We start from the raw sequence: 20,340 nt of genomic DNA, 5'->3' as shown, positions 1-20,340 counted from the left end.
AACAAGACTGAAATCTTAACCATCAATACTGCAAGTGACTTTCTCCCAGAAAATCTTAAGCAACAAGCTCTTAATTTTAATCCAATTCCATACTTAGTAATCAATATGGGAAACTCAGCCAATTAAACTAGGAAGCCATGCGGAATAAAATTTAAAAACTGCTAGAAAAGTGGTCATTAGTACCCCTCACTTACGAGTGGCCCTTACAAATGTACCTCTACTTGTTTTTATTTTTACACATATCCCTATAAAAATAAATACGATCTACTTTAAGGAGCTTGAAACCATGTTTAGAAAGTTTATGTTTAGAGTAAGAAGACACAGTGGGTTAAACTCTTTGTGGTTCAACTTGGTATTAATCAGGGGGGGCTTGCACTTCCACAAGTTCAGACATATAATGAAGCTGCTATTTTAGATCTTACAGTCTGCTTAGTGGATTCCAAGGGATAAGTTGATAACTTTTTTTGGGACAAAATGGTGCAGGAGGCTTGTTCGCAGATTCCCACATTTTTAAAAACAGCCAAACTTCCTAAGAAACTAGGTATAAGACTGCAGGAATATTCCTATGGACTTCAGAATTTGTTCTCTAAGCAGGCTTGTTCTACAGTGTTTTATTATTTAAAACTAGGGGTATGTAAAAGTCTGGTCCTCCAAATACAGACTAGCCATTTAAGGTCCTGGAATAGCTGTGGTCTGAAAGAGTTGGGGCATTTTGTAGTGTTAGACAGATTGATTACTTGGCAAGAGGTCCAAACTAGATGTGGTGATCGGAGTAAACCTCTCGTCTTCGAATACATACACATTTCATACTTACTAAATAAATATAGCCTCCCATCTAGTGCTGCTCCAACTTTGCTTGTGACTGCCCTATTTGGAGCAAGGTTAAGAGAGGTGGGAAAATGGTACCGTCTATTATGCTCCTAAGGGGCATCAATGTTGGTAAAGACATTTTTAGAAAAAGTCACACAGGAGTAAGCTCTCTAATTGGGATTGGCAGGCCACATCACGACTAGATAGTAAGGCCTTAACAGAGTCTAATTTTAAAAGAATGGTATTTCTGTCACGATGGATGGTGTATTATACACCTAAAGCGCTCCATAAAATATGCTCAGAACTGGAGAATAGATGCTTTTGTTGTCAGGCAGAAGGTGAGGGAGATTGGCTACATACCTTTTTAACTTGTTCAAGGCTAGGGCAATTTTGGGAAAGGATCTTCTCGGCTTTAAGCCAAGGGACACAGAAAAGATCAGACCTAGAGGCAGATGTAGCTCTGTTTGGTATTACTAGCCAAAGAGCAAAACTTGTAATGACAATAGGAGAGGAGAGGAGACATTTACAGCAATTACCTGCCTCGTAGCAAGTTCCTTGATACTCCAGAATTGGAGGTCTTTAAAAATACCTACTTATTTGAAATGGCTAAATAAAATGGAACAAAAATGGAACAAAGAAGAAAAATCGAAGAAGCGTATGCAAAAACAGTAGATGCCACTAAAAAGTTCACTGCTGCCTGGAAATATATGGAGAGGTTACAGAAGAAGAATACGCCCATAATGCATTAGAAAGTCTTTTTCAGAATAAAATGGGGAAAAATAAACTTTACTATTGAACCTTAGGACGTCAGTACTGTATTCTAGTATTATTAGGGATATTAAGCACTGCACTTTATAAGATTGTAATTAGTTACTCCACATGTATGTATATTTGCTGAATATGTCGTATTGCACTTTATAAATACCTGAACGGTTTAAATCCACAATATTTATAAGAAGGAATATTTATCAAACTGTGACTTAAATGCTCTATTTTTATCTATGTATTTTTATGGGTCTGCTCATATTAAACATTTTAAACAAAAAAAAAAAGAGTTAGCTAACAATAAACATATTCAGTGCCAAGATGCCCTTCTGGTTGAAAATACACGTTATGTTATACAACTTCTCTGTGGAAACCTTTCAATTAACTACCTTTAAATATCCTTTAGAACATATTTTATAGCTGGTGACATTTAAAATACTTGCCTTATTGCGGTCTTATTTTCAAACAGTGAAAGCTATCACGGACTGTACAATTTCACAGCCTGGAATCATTTTTAATATACAATACAAAAACATGGAAAATACTTTTTTCAAGGAATTCTTAATCTCAGGATCATGAATTAAGCAATTAGACCTATTTTCATAGAGACGTCCAGCCTTCTGAACAGGAAAGTTAAGGATTTTGAAGCTCTATTCTCCAGCTGCAGGTCTTCTATTGAAGCTACATTCTGTGGGCTAGGAGATTACTTTAGTTTTTGTTTGGAATTCTGTGGTCTTCACGGACTGCTGTTAGCAGAAGAAGGCATAGTGACATGTGAGTTCAACGTATAACGGGGCTTGTCTAGGTATCTCCTAGTAGAAATTGACCAGCTGGTGGTAAATCAAAATGCAGCCTATTGGTAATGCAAAGCAGCGTGATTTGCAAAGGCTAGTACATACAACCTTCTACAGCTTTCCAAAGCTCATCTTTCTGATTCACCCTTTTTTATTTCCAATTATCTGCCCTCAGCAAGTATCCTCGGTGAAATTCTGAGCACCAGGGGCCTCATTTATGAAAAGTGACGCATCGCTGCGCGAAAACAGCGATGCGTCACTTTTCACTGCACACTCCTTGCGACACCAATGATGCGTCATATTTAATGTATGGCGCATCATGTCGCAAGGACTTACAGATAAGTCAGTATTTCTGATGCATCTGAGTGCGCAAAAGTGACGCATTGCTGGAGTGTGTCACAAAAGTGACGCAACTCCAGCAATGCATCCTTTCACATGGGGAAAGCCCCATGTGAAAGGTCTTGCGTCAGTCTTACGCCCGCTGTGAGGCAGGCGCAAGATTTTGACGCAACAGCATCCTAAAAGTGACGCAGTGAAATCTCATAGATTTCACTGCGTCACTATTACAAGGCTTTTTGCGGGGGAACGCCCCCTCTGCATACATTATACCTGACGCAGGTATAATGTGGCGCAGGGGTTTAAAAAGTGACGCATCTACCTAGATGCGTCACTTTTTAAATATGGTGCAACAAGGCGCATTTTGTACGCCGCTGGTGCGTCACAAAAAGTGATGCACCGGCGGCGCAAAACTGATGCAAGGCCTCATAAATAAGGGCCCAGAGCTTTTAGTTTACATGACATTCAGTTCAGTCTTAGCAAATGAGCAGAAAAGACAGACACATACAACCACATCTTACCCTTAAAGTTCAACCGCAACATTTTTTTCCAAAACAGTGTGTGTACTGATGTGCGTGACTTCACACCGGATTTTAATATCTTTGTCACTTAGTTCTGGCTTAAACTCAGCTTGGCTTGAAGCACAATATAAGGCATTTTCTCCAATGTGTGGCTCTGAGCAGGTAACCATTTCTTTTGAAAATTCCGTCCAGGAGTTGAACCATTTTATTTGTATTTCTCTTGGCGCAAAGTCTGACACATTAATACACATACGCAGATTCTTAGTCGTGCCAGGTTCTACAGGTGTCATGATAATATCCGATATGACCGGAGGCTGGGCTAAAGGAGGAAAACCAATTACACAGGGTTATAGGTGGAGAAAAGATGAATTTAAAACCAGTTATACAATGCTTAAACGTATTCACGTGTTGACTTTCATAAAACATTCTAGGATTGAATAACGTTCATCTTTCTGAACTAATAAAATCAAATGCCCCACTATGATAGCGGCCCCTCTGAGCTCCTCATCTGTGGAACAGGGCCAGTGGCGGTTTAAAAAGGGTGTAAATGGATTTTGGACCTATTAGACCTGACCTTCTAGGCAGGGTCATTCCCAGATTTGTTTGTCTTCTGTTTCTGACCTCGTTTTTGTTGGCATTAGGACTCGACCACTGGTTTGCCAGGAAAAGTGCACAAAGTGCTTGTGCTCTCTCCTTAAAACATGGTCAGACTGGCTTACACCTCATTGGAATATTTAATTCACTTGTAAATCCCTGGTAAACAGTACTACTTGCAACCAGGGCATGCAGGTTAATTGCTACTAGTGGGCCAGCAGCACTAATTGTGCCACCCACCAAAGCAGCACTTTAAAATTGCAGTGCAAGCTGCAGTGGCAGGCCTGAGACATGTTCTAAACTGCCAATTCAACCTGCCAAAATAAACCTTTTGCCAGGCCATTTTACAGTCAGTAATTATACAGGTTACTATTGTATTCATCATCCTTTAAAATAATAGGCGTTTTCATGATGAGCAAACATCAGGGGAAACAACTGAAGAGTTTCGAGGGGTACGTGCTGCTTGCCCCACTATGACTTGGCCAGCGTGCGTCTTTGAGGTGCTGTACTCCCTATTTCTGGACAAGTCGCCACCCATTAAGGCGTCTGGGAGCCTTAGGAATGTGTTCCATCATCCTTGGAGAGTCTAAGTATATAGGGCCAGATTTACAAGCCCCTTGCCCCACTTGTGCGCAATTTTTTACATGGAAAATGACATAAAAGTGGCTCAAGGGGTCTTGTAAATCTGCGCCACAGGGTCTAAGTGGGCTCCAAATGTCTTTTGGTTGTGAAGTCTGAGGTTGTAGTTCAGCATATGTCTCGCTGTTGCTGGTACTGAGGCTTACATCTGGAAGCCAGACCTGCTTCCTAGGTATTTGTGTCCCACACTAGTGCATGGCGATCCTCCTCTTAGCCAACAAGAAGGCCATAACAGCCAGTCAGTGGACCCCAGAGGGAATTTGACAAACATAACCCAATAGTAGTATAGGGAGATGTGGGGCTACAGTGAACCTAATAATGGCGATGGTCATTTCTATCAGGTCCTGACTAAACAGCCGTACGGTAGGGAGCAACCAGGCCAAATGATAAAACGCATTGTGTTCTGCATTACATTTCGGGCAGTGGTGCGATCGAGAGGCATCTATCCTAACCTGTCTTTTTGGTGGGAAGTAAGTCCTATGAAGAAATTTGAGATGAAGCTGTTTATCTTGAACTATGGACACCATTTAGGTCTGCATACAGCAATACATCCACTGCTTGTCTGTGAGGGTTCTGTTTAAACACACACAAAGAAGGGGAAGAGGACTAATTCCTACCTCAACCTCCCCGAATGACTTCACACACACACAAGAGAGGTAGCAATGTTAAATTCCACACTTATTTAGTTTAAGTGGCATGTGCTAGATGAGAAAAAACTGCCCTCACCCACAAATTGTGGCATACTTCATCATAGAGCTTGCTTACTGACACCACTGTGCTGACCAACGCCTGGGGTGGAGCAAATGAAAGGGGAAGACAATACAAACATGAAAATAAAGAGATCAAAGAATTAAATATGCAGATTGTGAAATCTACAACTAGCTCGTGAATATCCACCTCTACGCTTTATTCTTGGCCAGTATTAAAAAAGAAAAATAGGATGGTGTTGTCAGGGATTATTAGTAGCTCCTCACCCCTCCAGCTACATACGCTTCAACACATTTCAGCAGTTTATTTAGCCCTCACAAGGGTCTGTAAGGCTTTTATAAGGACCTTTGATTCCATAACTGCCCCTTATTTCCTACATTGATTCTGTAGGTTTGGGGTATGTCCCCTAGATTCTGGGATTATCCCTGGCACCCACGAGCAGCGAATTACCGTAGCCTAGCCGACTCACCAGGAGTGACTGGACAATGGTTTTCCTAAAGCACCCCGATGAAAGTGGTTATTATTTGAATTTCACCGAAACACGGGTGGATGCCAACAACAACCTGGGCCTATAACCAGGATCTATATGTAAAGAAAATGTGTGGAATCCATAAGTACACGAATGTCTTAAAAATTAGCATGTCTAATAATGTATACATAGTTATTATTTGATCTACGTGGACAGTTATTTGTTCATCATCAATCATGAATTAGTTGGATGCTTTTATGTTTTTAACTGGTTTGGGTATAAATGTGATAGAATGCATGAATTATGGCAGACACTAGTATGGATGTAATTTTTTAATTTGCAGTGGAACGTTGGGCTTTCTGTTGCTATTGTCTAGTATTTTCACATTTGTAGGCCAACATCACTCTGGATGTATAGTATTGGGAGTTGTGAAGGGATGTATGATAGATAATTTGTTAGGGCATGACGAATTTATGGCAAATTTAAAAATAAAAGAATATATATAACAAATAAGAATATTGTCATACATTATGACTTTTTGAGAATGTCTGATCCATGAACCTATGTGTATTCATCAATTTAACCGATTTACTTTCAAGTAGATTAGTTGAAGTTATACTCAACTTATTTGTGTGGAGCTGGCAATTTTGTTATTTTGATGTTGTCCCTGCAAGAAACTGCTGAAAGAGGTGGATTCTGGGAGAAAAAGTACCTTGGGTTCCTTTACTACTTTGGTCTCTTTGGCTGTTCTGTAAGGAGATAACATGAAACTAAATGAACCAAAGTGTTAATATTGACATCTAATTGTATCAGCGCGGGCTGAGAAAAGCTGGGGTAAAGCCAGCATGCTCCCCACACCTCTCCTGCAGTATTTACTCCCTCCATGTACATTGTGCAGCAATCTGCTGCACCACTCACAGCCTGTTGTGGCAGTCACCACCATGTCCTGGAGGAGTGAGGGGCTTCTGGATCATCAGGTGTAAAGTCTGCCTCTCAGGTGCCACAAAGTGACACTGTTGAAGTTTTGCTTTTCCTGATCCTGAGGAAAGCCAATCTCACTACCGCCACCTCCCCCTTTTTTCTACAAGTCCAAAAATAATTCAGAAATTAGATATGTGCCAGAGCTCACTAGTATCGCTCCCATTATGGAGCCTTGCCACCTCCACCCTCCTCCACCATACACTGATTGTAAGGGAAGGGTGAGATATCTGAGCAAGCCCAATTTATCAAACTGATGTTGAGGATAGAAATGGTGTGGAGCAATCCACAGCCCTCCTCATTCTTTTCCAATCCTGATGGAGTAGATCGTCAGGAAGGAGATGTTAGTCTTATAGAATTATTTGACAAGTCAAGTAGAACTTTGCATAGCTGACCTCCTCATCCGTATGTAGGATTTCTACCAGAATTTGTAGGGTCCGGGTTTTTGTGCTGTACCTGGGCTGAGACCCAGATAGGAAGGATTTTAGAAGATTATTGTTGGAATTATGGGTTAGGAATTGTATCATGACTTTGGGCCTGATTACGATGTCGGTCGGAAACGCTCCGTACAGCATTCAGATTTTCCTAAACCGTGTCGGAACCTATGTTTCCAACCGAGTCGGAAACATTTCTGACCGACTGATTATGATGGAAATGTAACCATTCGGTCATTCCGATTCTTTTCCGACCAGCGGCATTCGGAAACTTTGAGTCGGTCGGAGCCGATTGGTACAGCTCAATGGACAGCATTCCAGACTGACCGATTACGATGTCGGATTCCAACAGCCTTTCCGACTTAGTCTGTCCCGCAGGAAAAGGCTGTCAGAAACTGACTTTGGCGGCCTCTATCAGGCCCCCCTTCATCCAGAGGCCTCCGTTTGGGGGCTGTGGGGGTACCCAAGGGACACTCCTGTAGAACCATGCACAGTGTAACAGGCACCATGGTGTGCCCGCCACAAAGTGCAAGGTTTTCTGAAACCCCCCTTTTTTTAAATGGGAGCCTGTGTTGTAGGTCGGAACATAGGCTCCCACTGAAATCAATTTGAGACTTTCCGAATTGTGTTCGGAAGCATCATATTCGTTCAGTCGGAACCTACGACCCCCAGTCGATTGGAACCGTTTGTAACAAGGAGTCTGTCGGAAAGATTTCCGACCGATATCGTAATCAGGCCCTATATGTTTAATGATTTCACCTTGGGAGTAGGTTTTGGAAACTTTGGAGTCAAAGTCAAGAACTCTAATGCTAGTTTAGGGATTTTCAGTAGTGGTGATATTTTAGAAGATTTTAGCAAGGATTGGAATGTTGACTCTTCTAGGGAAGCATTGATGATCCTTATAATTAGTGGGCTGAGTCACTGGCACATGATTTTACCAAAATAACTTGGAATTGTCAGAATGAGATGAATGTTTAGCAGAAGCTATGATCTGGAGCAGATCTAATTGTTAGAGAAGGGCTATTTTGTGGGAGTTCTGGATGGTACACATGGATGTGCATCTGCTTGAGGTTCCTCCTTAAGCTTCTTTTGAATTCTTAGTATGGTGTCCAAGAGGACCAGATAATCTATCTTCATTGGAGGTAAATGTTGGGTCACTGTGAGGAATTACTAGATTTGCCAGAGAATGCACGAAAGGCAGCTGGAATGGACAAGCAAAAGTATGAAGTAGTGGTACTAATGCTCCTCCAGAGGCTGCCTGCAAATTAGAATGAATGGGGAGTAGATCCATTATTGTAATTATTGTGGTTTGTCTGTAATTTGCGCTAATTTGGATTAAGGGGCGAGCCGTTGATGGATGTGATTTTTTTTTAGAATGCTTCTGAATGTTATCCCGACCACTGCACTCATGTTTTAGGGATCAGTGAGTACCCCAATGGACAGTGTGAGGAGGGCCAAGTATCTGGCCAATGGATAGCAGGATGAGCAAGGAGACCAATATCTGGAGCAAGCCAAGCTGTCCTTACAAATGACAACCACTGGGGGTCCCTGTGGTCACTATTTGTATGGGTGTCACATCTGACATGACAATGTCCGCCTCATCAAAGGCAGGCAGAAAGGAAGGAGTTTGGCCATCAGGTGGTAATATCAGTAAAACTCGCTTTAATGCTACCACAGTTTTAGACAAACACGGACACAACTGTAGGAGATTTGGAGAGAAAATGTGGAGGACTTCAGTTCCAAGTTGCAGGGGTCTTTAAGCAGGGATTGCCAAGAAATGGTAAAAGTCTTATGAGGACACCAAGGTGCATGTTTCAGGAAGGTGTTAGATACCATATAGGCTGATTTGTTTTATTTAATTAGCGCCTTGGGGAAGTTGAGTGTCTTGCAGCTTCTTGGCAAGTAGCAATCTTGAGCCATTGTGCTCACTTGCTCTGTGGGTATTGTGTTCACTCCATTTTACTAAGAGTTAGACGCTCATTAAACATATTAATGAAATGAACATGACCTTTATTTGTGACCATTATGCACCATTTTTACTAATAATACACTGGGTACAAAATATAATGATTGAGAGGCAGGATTTCTGCAACCACATTTGTGTTTAAGTTTAGATTAGTAGCATTCTGCTTTGCGTAATTACTGACAATATTTCGAGATCATGTGAAAATCGAACCACAACAGTTGTCACACAATTTTCGGTGTGATGTGGCTGCAGAAGAAGAAGAATCTATTGTTCAGCAGCAATTGCTCGGTAAGATGGTGATCCTAAACCTTCGTTTTTTAGCTCGGAAAAAGGCACAGCGAACAAGGAATTATAAAAAAACCATAATGAAGGTCACTGTCTGGATTCTAGAAATTTTAACCACTGACAGAACACAACTGGTTCTTGACTTCAAAGTCTGATGGGAAGAAGTTATCTGGTTCTCCTTCAGAATTAAAGTTCTACATTCTCAGTGCAGGTCGTTGTAGTTCTCTATATTTTTCTAAAATGATATAATCTTTGGACATTTGTCTGCTGGGAAACACCATTAGCGGTTATGGAGTTTCTCTCAATTATGCCGAATCTTAATGGTAAATTTGGTAGACGTGTGGTGAACACTGGAGTTTTCAATAGCAATCCCACATAGATGTTTGCTGGACCCTAACGTTGGTTACATTTGCACTGGGATATGCAGCTACCAGATATACTCATATCAGAGGCACTCTTAGGTTTTGATGTGGAGAGGTAAGCTACACTATAGGAATAACACTTTTACCCTGCAAAACAAGAAAAAGATATAGTGACCTAGAATACTAAAAAATGATACTCAAACATAAAGTAGATTATATGCTTCAATACATAATGGCTATTAACTTAATGCTCATTAATCGTGCAGGAACCAAGCATTTCTGAATACATACGTTTAAGAGGCAGATACATCTGTTTGTCAATAGACTGCTGCAGATTCCTGTGTTTCACCTTGCATATAAATTCCTTGTTGTAGTGAAAAGCTGTAGGAATCAGATCAAGAAAGAAGTATTTGATGGTATGATCCTTGAGATTAAGTGGTGGCATCCTTGAGCTTAATCCTTCCAGAATTTGTTGATCTTTAAGAAACCAAGAGACCGTGAGGTCCTTGGGATCACAACCCATGACCTGGAACCTGAGGGCGACTGGCTTTCCATACATCACCTCATTTGAATCCACCATAATGTCTTTCACTATTGGAAAGTCTGTAAAAGAAAAGACAACATGCTCAAGACAGAAAAGGTTGCAGCAGGTCTTTAAACAATTAGAATTGTTATCCTAAATAAAAATTTCAATTAGTACATTGTGGAGCATCAAACCGTTTTTGGATCCAAAGCCAGTTGTTCAAGATTCCAAGTTCCCACACATGAAATGTCATTATATTAATTGCTCAATCAAGAGCATCTTTGCATATTGCGTTGCAAATGTGTTCCATGTCCTCTGTTGTGCTCTTTATCTAAGGATATATATTCAATAGAGATAATTGTGGTAAGATATCTCAAAATCATTACTCTAATGAATATGCAAATTAGGAAATACATTCAAATAATTTAAAGTATTTTAAGTGTTCAGTCAGATAATGCTGTGTTCAGAAAGGATTTTTAATAACAGTCAAGTATCTTCCGTTATTTTCAAACCATAAACTAAAGCCCACGACTTCCACAATACGAAATATGATTCACTATGTCCAACCAAAGCATGAAAAGAAGGACTGATGATCCTGTAATATTCCACAAATCAATCAGCCTGTATTATGTGACTGTCAATTTTATCACAATTTGAGAATGCACAAACCTTCATGGCTTTTCAATTAATTTCTTTTATGAACTAGTGAATGAAAAGGTTTACTCTACTCTTATATACACTTATTTTTAGGCATCAGTTGTAAATGGAAAGTGGTAAGAGGAGGAAAGAAGACAGGCAGCTTTTGGTATATGTTTTTATTGTAAACCATATGTCTGCTAAAGTGGGCCTTGGGTTAGCCTCTTGCTCATAACTGGATGGCTTTGTTTTCAATCTCAGTTTTCTTCCCTTGATCCATCCAACTCTTGCTGGATTTAACTCTCACGGTGTTCTCATTGGATGATTTGTTTCCTACCATGGCCTTCTTGAGGGACTCTTTGTTTTTGGCCACACCATGTGAGTGGGTGTCTTCTTGCGCTGTCTACCTTTTTCTCTTCAGGGATACCTTTGGCATTTAAACTAGGGAACCAATGCTAGGATTTTTTCTTTTACTTTTTTTTGCATCTACTCCTCTGTCCTGCTGATTTTAATTGGTTGGGTTTGCACTTTTAACACTCTTTACCTCCACCTTCTTTTAGGCAGTAACTCAACTTATCAAACACTTGAATTTCTCATGCTGAATAACAGTAGTTCTTGTCTTTCAAAATTCTTTTCGTGGTAAATGTCATGTTTTGTTTCTAGAATTCTTAAATTCTCTGCCCAGTTGCAAGTTTATACAGTCCAATGTGTGAGAGGACTGCAGGTTTCAAACAACATTTCTGTGTAAAGCGTTACAACAGAAGGATGGTCTTATAAACGAATGCAGGGGCGGCTCTAGGTTGATGGCAGCCCTGGGCAGGGAGCGTAGGTAGGGGGCCCCGGATGAGGGGGTCCAGGCAGGGTGGAGCGCGGAGGCCAGTGAAGAGGGGGGGGTGGTCAGGGTGTTTAGAAGTGGAACAGAGCCGGAGGCCGCCAAATCCCTGCCAGGGGCCGCCACACAAATATGTATCCATCCTCAGAGAATTATTATATTAAGGATATATATTGGCGTGGTGGCCCCTGGGGTGTGGTGGTCCTGTGCAGGTGCACAGCTTGCACATGCCAAAGGCCGTCCATGACTACTGCTTTGCAAGCATTACTGAGAAAGGGGTACCTGCTAATGCTTTTCTTTATGCAAATTCGAGCGGATGGACCAGGAGCTGTGTTAATCACCTAAGGATTTTTGGTGCTCCACACAATAACCTGGTTAACAAATTAATACATTTAATATTATATGAAGACATTCCCTGTCCATTTTGGAGCGTAATATTTTTAGTCTCAAACTGAAGTTTATGAAAAATTAATGGTTTACTGTAGGCCAAAATATCAGGTTTGCAGCATTTTGGAATCAGAATGCATATGCTTCATGTTAGACCTGTCAGCCTTAGGGGGGTTTTCCCCCAAACATTTTGCTTGCTTACCTCCAATTTTTGCTAAAATTCGTTTTTGTTTGCCTTAGGACTCTACCACTGCTAACCACTGCTAGCCACTGCTAACCAGTGCTAGAGTGCAGAAAGTGCATGTGTTCACTCCCCTTAACATGGTTTGATTGGCATGTACCCGATTGTGACTGCAGCCTGTCTTGAATCACTTGACTAGGTGTTGCTGACATTGGGAATAATTCTCAAATAGAGGAATTAAGTTTGACTAATGAGCCATCTGCTGGCAGAATGGGGAGTAGAGCTGAGCACAACCCCACTTACACCTGAATAACTTGTGCTCTGCCTTCACACAAAGGGCCCAATGACCCTGCATTGACACTGCAGCCAGCTTGGAGCCAGGGCAGGGGAGCCAGGAAATTCCATGTACCTCAAAGACCCTATCCAGAAGTTTCACCTACCTTTCAGAAAAAGGTCACCAGGGTATAAAAGTTGGACACTCAGAACCATTCTTCAGTTCGCCACTGGACCTGCGGAAGGACTCTCAGAGGACTGCCTGCAACTGTGACCTGCTGTGCACTCTGCCAGACTGCTGCTGTACCTGGATTGACTGCTTTGATGCCTGGAGCCTGCCTTGAATCCTCGGAGCCCAGGGCAGGGTAAAGGAGCCTTTCATCTTCACCTGTACCCAGGTCTACCAGAAGTGACTCCAAGGGCTAATCTGCTGGCCTCCTATTCAGAGCCACAGGGACATCTAAGGTTCCCACCATCTTGAACCTGCACCTGGACCCAGCCTGAGTCGTGGAACACCTCTTGGGGGTTCAGGACTCAGTCCTGGACCCTTTGTGTTGGTGCTAAATGTGCCCAGATGGCCAAATTACAAAACAGAGCAGTTTTTTGCTTAATATTTTCTTAAAGTCCTTAGAGCCAAGGAAAGACCAGGATCAACCTGTTCGCCTATCCGCCCGAGGTGCATCAACAGTCGGTTTGACTTTGTAGCTTCTACAGCTACATTCTTCACTGCAGCTGCAAATCCATCTCAGTGGTCCTTCGCCAAACAGGTATCCGACCTCATGAAAATGTCTGTGGCGACAGCCCTCAGCCTCATCCCACTGGAAATTTTCGACTTTCATTTTGGCAACTTAGTCTGAACGTAGAAATCTTCACTGTGGTTTAAACTAAAGACCATATTACAATGACTCTCCCTCCTCAGATATCTCCTGCTTCCTTGCCCCTCTGATCTTTCCCTTCTAAGGCACTTTCGGACTTATAAGAAATTCTGAAAAAAGGCAAGCACTGACTGAACCCAATCCGCTTCTTGTATCCGAACCATGCTCCATCGTGGTTTGCTATACTACTGTAAAAAGGCACCCCTTAATGTAAAGTGTGATTAAAACCTGTGAAGGTATTTGAATAAATAACTATTACCAAGCGGGAAACAGCGTTTACAACGCTGTCATTACATCACGCTTCTATTACAACGCGGTTGTTACAACGACCACGTTGTTAGTACGCAATGCATTTACATCACAAGTCATTACAATGACTTGCACTAGGGATCTCTGAGGTATTGGAAAATAATTCCAACACCTTTCTGACTGTTGCGCAAACTGGAGTATTAATAGTAATTAATACTATTCCTAAGTCCAGTGCGCCCCCAGTACAAGTCGTTGCAATGACTTGCGATGTAAATGCATTGCATACTAACAACGCAATCATTGTAACAACCTCGTTGTAAAAGCATGTGATGTAATACAATGCGATGTAATGAGCCATATTCTTACCAAGCACATACTTAAGAACTACTACATAGGCATGGGAGTCTCAGAATAGTTTTTCATCTTCTTGGGAATGAGCAATGATGTAGTGGATACTTATTGGGACCCTGCAGAATCAACCACTTAAAACATAGTTTGATTTCAGACATACATAACTCCACTGATGAGAAAGACCAGCATACCCTGCTTGGGGTCATTTCCCAAAATCAAGGCACCCACAGCTGGGATGATGGTGGTGGATGGTGGGAAATGGAAATAGCTCTTCTCCACCTATCTCTGGGTTAAGATTCCAGATACTTGAAGCTCACATGGAACGTGGCCAGATTGGCTGAGAGGAGTGTATTTTCTGTTACCTTAAAAATCTGACTGGCACTCATTTGACACAGATAACAGCCCCTTTGTACGTATGTGTGAGCAGAGGATGCAGGTCATTAGCTGTGCACCATGTGCCGTTGTGGCTGTGCAGGGCCTGAGGGGGGAGGCAGGCAGTGCATAGCAGAGCATAAAGGTACTGTGTGCTGGTTACTGAGGAGTTGCTGCTGATCACTGGAGTTGGCGTGTTGGCGGCTTATGGTGTGGTTGCAGGGCTAAGCTGGGATATGTACCGTAATCACCAAAGATGCTCAAGTTAATTAAGCAGTCCGCTGAGCCACCCCACCCCATCCCACAGTGTTATAAGAGGCTAGGAGGCTCTGATATGGGCACAGCAACAATTCAGGAACTCTGGAGCACTCTGGAACACTTTGTGTTCACACTACACTATCAGAGTGCTCCTCTCAATTGATTGCGTCCTGGACCTGAACAGGGTTTAAGGATCAAAGGGCATCAAGGTGTACCAAGGTGTTTCAAGGAGTGATGAGCAAAAAGAGGTGAGGAGCGGCCCAGTTAGCTGGTGTGTGCATTTCGGGCACGGTACGAAAGGCAGTGAACAAGGGTATAGGTTAACGCTGCAATCGACACACTGCGCTTTAGAGCACTGAGGAGGTCTGCAATGCTCGGGGAAGCGGCCGGCTTAAGTGTCCATGCAGTTTGTGGGTGTTCGGATCTGGTGTATTCTTACCCCTGGTATTCTGGTCCCTAATCTTTTGTTGGTACCGGGCTGGTAGTTAGGTATTGTCTGTTACTACCTATCATCACCTATTACAGCATATTACCAACTGTTACTGCTTGGTTCCACCGAAAAAGACGACCAATACTGTCCCCAATCCAGAAGGCATTCTTACTGATTACTAACTGTTGGTTGTTAAAATTAATGACTATCAGCAACATCATCTGAATTTCATCTGGGGACTTGATTAGTCACAACCCAATTCACCATCATTCTAAAAGGTGACTGCAAAGAAGGGAGCAGCCTCTGATAGGAAACAGCACAAATTAAAATGTATAATGGTCTTCGGTCTTCACAAACAAAGGGCAGGACTATCTCAACAAAGGCCCTGAACTACATAGACTCGAATCATGTAGCATTATAGGGTGATGTTTTGGGAGAGATTGATGAAATGAGTATAACTCCTCCCTCCAACCAAACTGATTACACATTTCTGCCTTAAATCCTCCAAGGGCTCCCAGGACAAGCAAACAGGGGGTGAGCCCAAATTACAAGGTATACTAGTGATGGAGCAAGGACTTGTGAAAAAAGAGGCTCAGATGCAATCTTCTCATGTAACTACTAACCCCGTATTAAAACCTTGTTTGTGGTAATACTATGCATTTACACGCCACTTGAGTATTAGATGGAAGCTTGCATTTGTGTTTTACTAACCAGTAACTCGAGAGTGATGTTAAAATGGCCGCTAACTGAAATTCTATTGTGCGCATGCATCTACTGCATCTATGTAGTATAACGTTTCTATGCTTGGAGGGAAACTTTCTGCACTTGCGCAGTAGCTAACAAGATGGCCGCTTGAAACTCACATGAATATAGCTAATTCAGAAATTCAGCAGAGGTTAGCTGATGGCGATAACCGCGGTTAGCGCTGCTTTTTATATCACTATGGGTGTCCTGGGTTAGCTTGCTGATAAGAAGCAGACCAGGACAAGGTAGACACTGTTCAGTGTTTTATTTAGGATAGGCCAGAAAACTACGGCAAAACAGGGAACAGTCCTTCCAGTGGAATCGTAGGAGGGGAGGACAGAAAAACCAAGTTCGTAGGGGATTATGGGAGATGAAGTCTGCTCCTTCTTTGGCAGGCGTCTTCGTGCTTTACAGGTCTCCCAAAGTAATTGGATTTCCGTGGTATAGAACGTCGGAGCATATGCAAAAGAGGAAAAGAAAGAAATATTCAGGAAGGGGTTCTCCTTCCTTAATAATGCTGTGGGATTGCCGGGGAAGTGAAGGGAAAGCCACCACTACCGTCACTAGTCCTCTGAATGCTAACGCGGTACAGGCTTACTCCTTATTACCACTCCCTCCCTTTGATGTAACTCTTTCCTCCTCCAGCGGCAGCCCAAGGCGTCCCCGTACCTTGGTGAGCCATGACCCTCCTCCTGGGCCGTGGCTGGCGTCTGCGTGTTGCCAGCTAGGGTCTGGCTGCCCTTCTCTCCGCTCGGTTGCTTCTGCTGCGCCTTCCAGTGGGGAGTCCTCTTTCCTCATCGCAGGACCTTCCTCCTCTCGGGGTGATGTCGCGTTGCTCCAAGGCAGCACCTCGAAGGTTGTTACCAGCGTCCGTTCCTTCTCCTGTGCTGGTCCTGACGAACGAACTTCTTCCGCGGCGTCTTCCGTTTTCAGGATCCTTGAACCATGTGACTCTGTCACATGACGGGGCCAGGCATAGGAGTTAAAGGGAACGTACTCCGCTGGGACGTTCTGCAAATATAGAAGGGGAGAACAATGAGGAGGAAAGTGCCCTGTTTGCGTGTCCAGAGAGTCAGTCTCCTCACATGCAGTTAGCGATATTTCCCATGTTGTTTCGAGAGGAAACGCCTTCTTTGCATCTCATTAGAGATGCGATGTGAGGCGTTAGTGGAACAGTGGCTGACACAAGGAAACATGCGCTGATGCCTATTAGCGTGTCCTTGCTAATAGTGAGGTATTTTCAATCGCCGCTTTTCAGACAAAAACGGCCGCTAAGGCGGTGTTATTGGCCTTGATAATATGCCCTGTGGATTCTAAGCCTAAGTCCACATCTCCCTATCACCAAGGATTCTCTTAGCGCTGTAGTTGTATCGCTGGATTTCCCTCAATTTGCCGCTATTGCCGGATTTTCCATCACCATGGAGATAAGTGTTGATGATAACGTGTTATCTTGGCGATCAAATCCGACAATAGCCGGTGTTAAACAAATTCACGCTAAGTGTGCTGTGCGATGTTTATTGCAGTTTGTTGGTGATATGCCCCTTAGTTAGCAGAGCTGAGAACACTGAAGAGCCCTGAGGCTGGGAAGCTGTTGGAGAGCACAGAGAAAATCCCAGACTTAGATGCTGAAGAAGAATCAAATTTCTGAACCAATCATCTTAAGCATATTAATTTAGAAGAAGATCGCGGAAAAATATCAAGGAGGAAGAGAGTGTCAGAGAGGGGTGCTACGCATGTGTTGGTGATAGAGAGGTTGTCTATCCTATCCTGAAATCCTGTCCTGAATCCTTTGTTCGCCCGATCTTTCCTGGGGGACTCTTCCCATTTCCTAGGCCTGGGAGTTGGTTTTCACACCATACTTGGTAAATATTTCTCTGTATGTATATGCACTTATGTGCTTTTCTCTCTGTCCTCTCCTTACCGAGCAGTGTCTTTGCAGAGTATAAATGAATGTATTTTTGATTGATATTTAGAATTTTCCTTCCTAAGAGAGACAGAGTTTATTCTGTGCTGTGTAAGTGGTTCACAATCTAATCTGAGATAACATTTTAAAAGACATCCCGACTCTTTGATCATTTTTAATGTGTAAGTAATTAGAAATCTTATGTCCTTTTTACCATCAACCAGCTCTAACTAAAATGGTCCATTGACCAGAGGAAAGAACTTTTAATCAGTAAAAGACTAGTTAGGGACTAACACTAACTAATCTAAAGAATTTCAAAACCTGATCCCAGCGGTTATTACCAGCGTGATTGTGAAGTGAATTTATGGGCCCAGGAGAGTATGTAGTTTACCTGTTGCTGGTAACCCGCTGCAACACCAGCCTCCAGCGAGCTCCTAGTCCATCATGAGACCTCAGGCCTACCAGGGTCGTTTATGGCTAGACATGAGGCACCAGAAGTAAAGATGAAGATTGTTGAATGCTGCACTATGTTATATGCGCCCTTTACAGCAGGTAAAGAACATCGCACACTGGAAGGCAATAGTGGCAGGCTAGAAGTGGCAGGAGGGAACAATATCAATTAGATCCTACCAGAGTTGTTATTAATGCCAAGTTGAGACTTCCTACTGTGATCCCTACTTTCAACAGCATCTCTACCAAGAAAAAAAAGAACATGCAGGATATTCCTGTACAGCAACGCAATCTGATTATCCTAATATCTGATTCTGTGACCCCCTACAAATGTAGGGTTTTACCCTACCCTACTTGGTGTTCCCGCACTACCTACAGGAACTAATATGGGTGCAGGGAACTCCAGTGAGTGTGTACTAACAGCCAAAGCTCAAGCACATGGGGATCCAGAGTAATTGGGTTTAGAACAACCAGTGATGGAGCAAAATGTAAGTTTAAAACATAGTCGATGATACCTCACTTTTTTCTCTGGATTTCCCCGATTGTAAAGTGCCACCTGGCAGTTCACCTAGAAGTGCGGCTACGAAGGATACTGCTAATTCAAAAGCCTTAAAATCACTGCTTAGTGTTTTTTCCAAAGAATCAATATAGAGGTTAAGACTCCTGGTGAGTTTGACCATTCTGTATCTATGCTGTCATACTACAGTCTCTTGTGAATGCAAATAAGAAATGGGATCAGATAACACAGACAGAGGTAGCCTGTTCAAGGGGTAATGACGAAATAGGTCTCGAGCGTGAAAACCTGGAGTACTTCACCTACTAATTTGATTAATGTACGAGGGGTTGCAGTATTGCCAAGGAGCCACAAAAACAAGATCAGAGCATTTCAACTACAACTTTGCTGCCACATATGATGGATGATGGTTTATGAATTGGGCTTTTGTCTGCAGATGGCCATCTTGAGTCCCCTTTAAAACTGCATCAAAGGGAAAGAATGGCAAAAATCAATGCACATATTCGCTGAGAGCCCTGTTCAGACAAGAACCAACTAATAAGGATGTAGCCGTAGAAATAGGAGATGGTGCAACTACCATTCCAGATCATATACACAGTAAAATGCGTAGCAAAGAAATTATAAAACAAATTGATAAAACACCATCGATGAGGGAAAGATCAAAGTAAAAATGACAAGGCAATTCCTATCTACTTTGCAAGAGTTAGCAAAACTCAGTCGATGACTCATCAATAAATAAATTAATAAGAAAGAAAAAACGTACAAAAGTGGTATGCGGACAGTAGCTAAGACAAACCTCAGAAAAAGCACACCAAAGAAGATCCAGTCTACAACACAATATCGATCCTTCAGATCGGTGACCCGAAGCTAAACTACATAAAGCAGTAATACCAACAGTCACTAGCGCAAATTATCTGCAAGTATCAACTTTAAACCCATAAACTGCACCATGCGGAGAGGATTGTATAACTGGATTACCGAGAAACGTTGATTTGCACTCCAGCATAATGAAATACCAAAACTTAGATATTGGCAGATGTGCAGAATCTTGAAGTTGGAGATGTGCTGATAATAGTAGGACCAAAACTAATAGACCACAATGTATACCATCATCAGGTCAAGTAGATAATAAAGCAATATAATCTGTGAGTCACTATGAATTTAGAAATATTCACTGGAACCATAAATACTGTGTTAAATATGACCCGGCTATTAGACCTCTTTCATATGGTCACTGAGCCCCTCCTACCTTTTAACGAGGCCCTAATGGATACCATGTGGGAGCCTGGCCCAAACCTTGCTCAGGTCCCCCTGTCAATCCCCAGAGTGCACCAGGCCACTGCCTTCCCCCAGATGACCCTGCATTTTCATCTCAACACCCCTCCACTGAAAACTTGGTGTGGCAAATGTGTCTCAAAGAAAGACTAACCCTAAAACATTCCAACAATTCTTCGTGGCTTGGGCAATGGACATCATTGTCGCCATTAGCCACCACGCTTGACATCATGGACAGGCCTTTTAATGGGACTCACATATTTGAGAATGAACTCTGCTTTGTCCACAAAACAGTAGGGCCACAGCACATACTCTAGGTTTATCTGCTCCACATTACCACCACACCATCTGGTAAACTGCATCAGCCTTATTTCTTCTTCTGTGGCTTCAGCAGAGGTGCCCTATATTTCAAGTCAATCCCTTTTA

General features: G+C 42.4%; 1 protein-coding gene across 1 annotated transcript in view; it reads right to left on the bottom strand.

Annotated features, from left to right (window-relative positions):
* The window catches only part of LOC147731089 (uncharacterized), a 407,202-nt gene that overhangs the window by 14,747 nt on the left and 372,115 nt on the right, over positions 1 to 20,340 (bottom strand). The window contains exons 9-10 of the mRNA XM_086956055.1: positions 9,953 to 10,264; positions 3,227 to 3,545 (exon numbers count right to left, since the gene is read on the bottom strand). Coding sequence (XP_086812181.1) covers positions 3,229 to 3,545; positions 9,953 to 10,264 — 629 coding nt within the window. The 3' untranslated portion in view covers positions 3,227 to 3,228. The remainder of the gene's footprint in view (positions 1 to 3,226; positions 3,546 to 9,952; positions 10,265 to 20,340) is intronic.

This window comes from Lissotriton vulgaris, chromosome 2_1 (assembly GCF_964263255.1).
Source record: "Lissotriton vulgaris chromosome 2_1, aLisVul1.2, whole genome shotgun sequence".
Classification (NCBI taxonomy): Eukaryota; Metazoa; Chordata; class Amphibia; order Caudata; family Salamandridae; genus Lissotriton; species Lissotriton vulgaris.
This window is presented reverse-complemented; position numbering and strand designations above follow the sequence as displayed.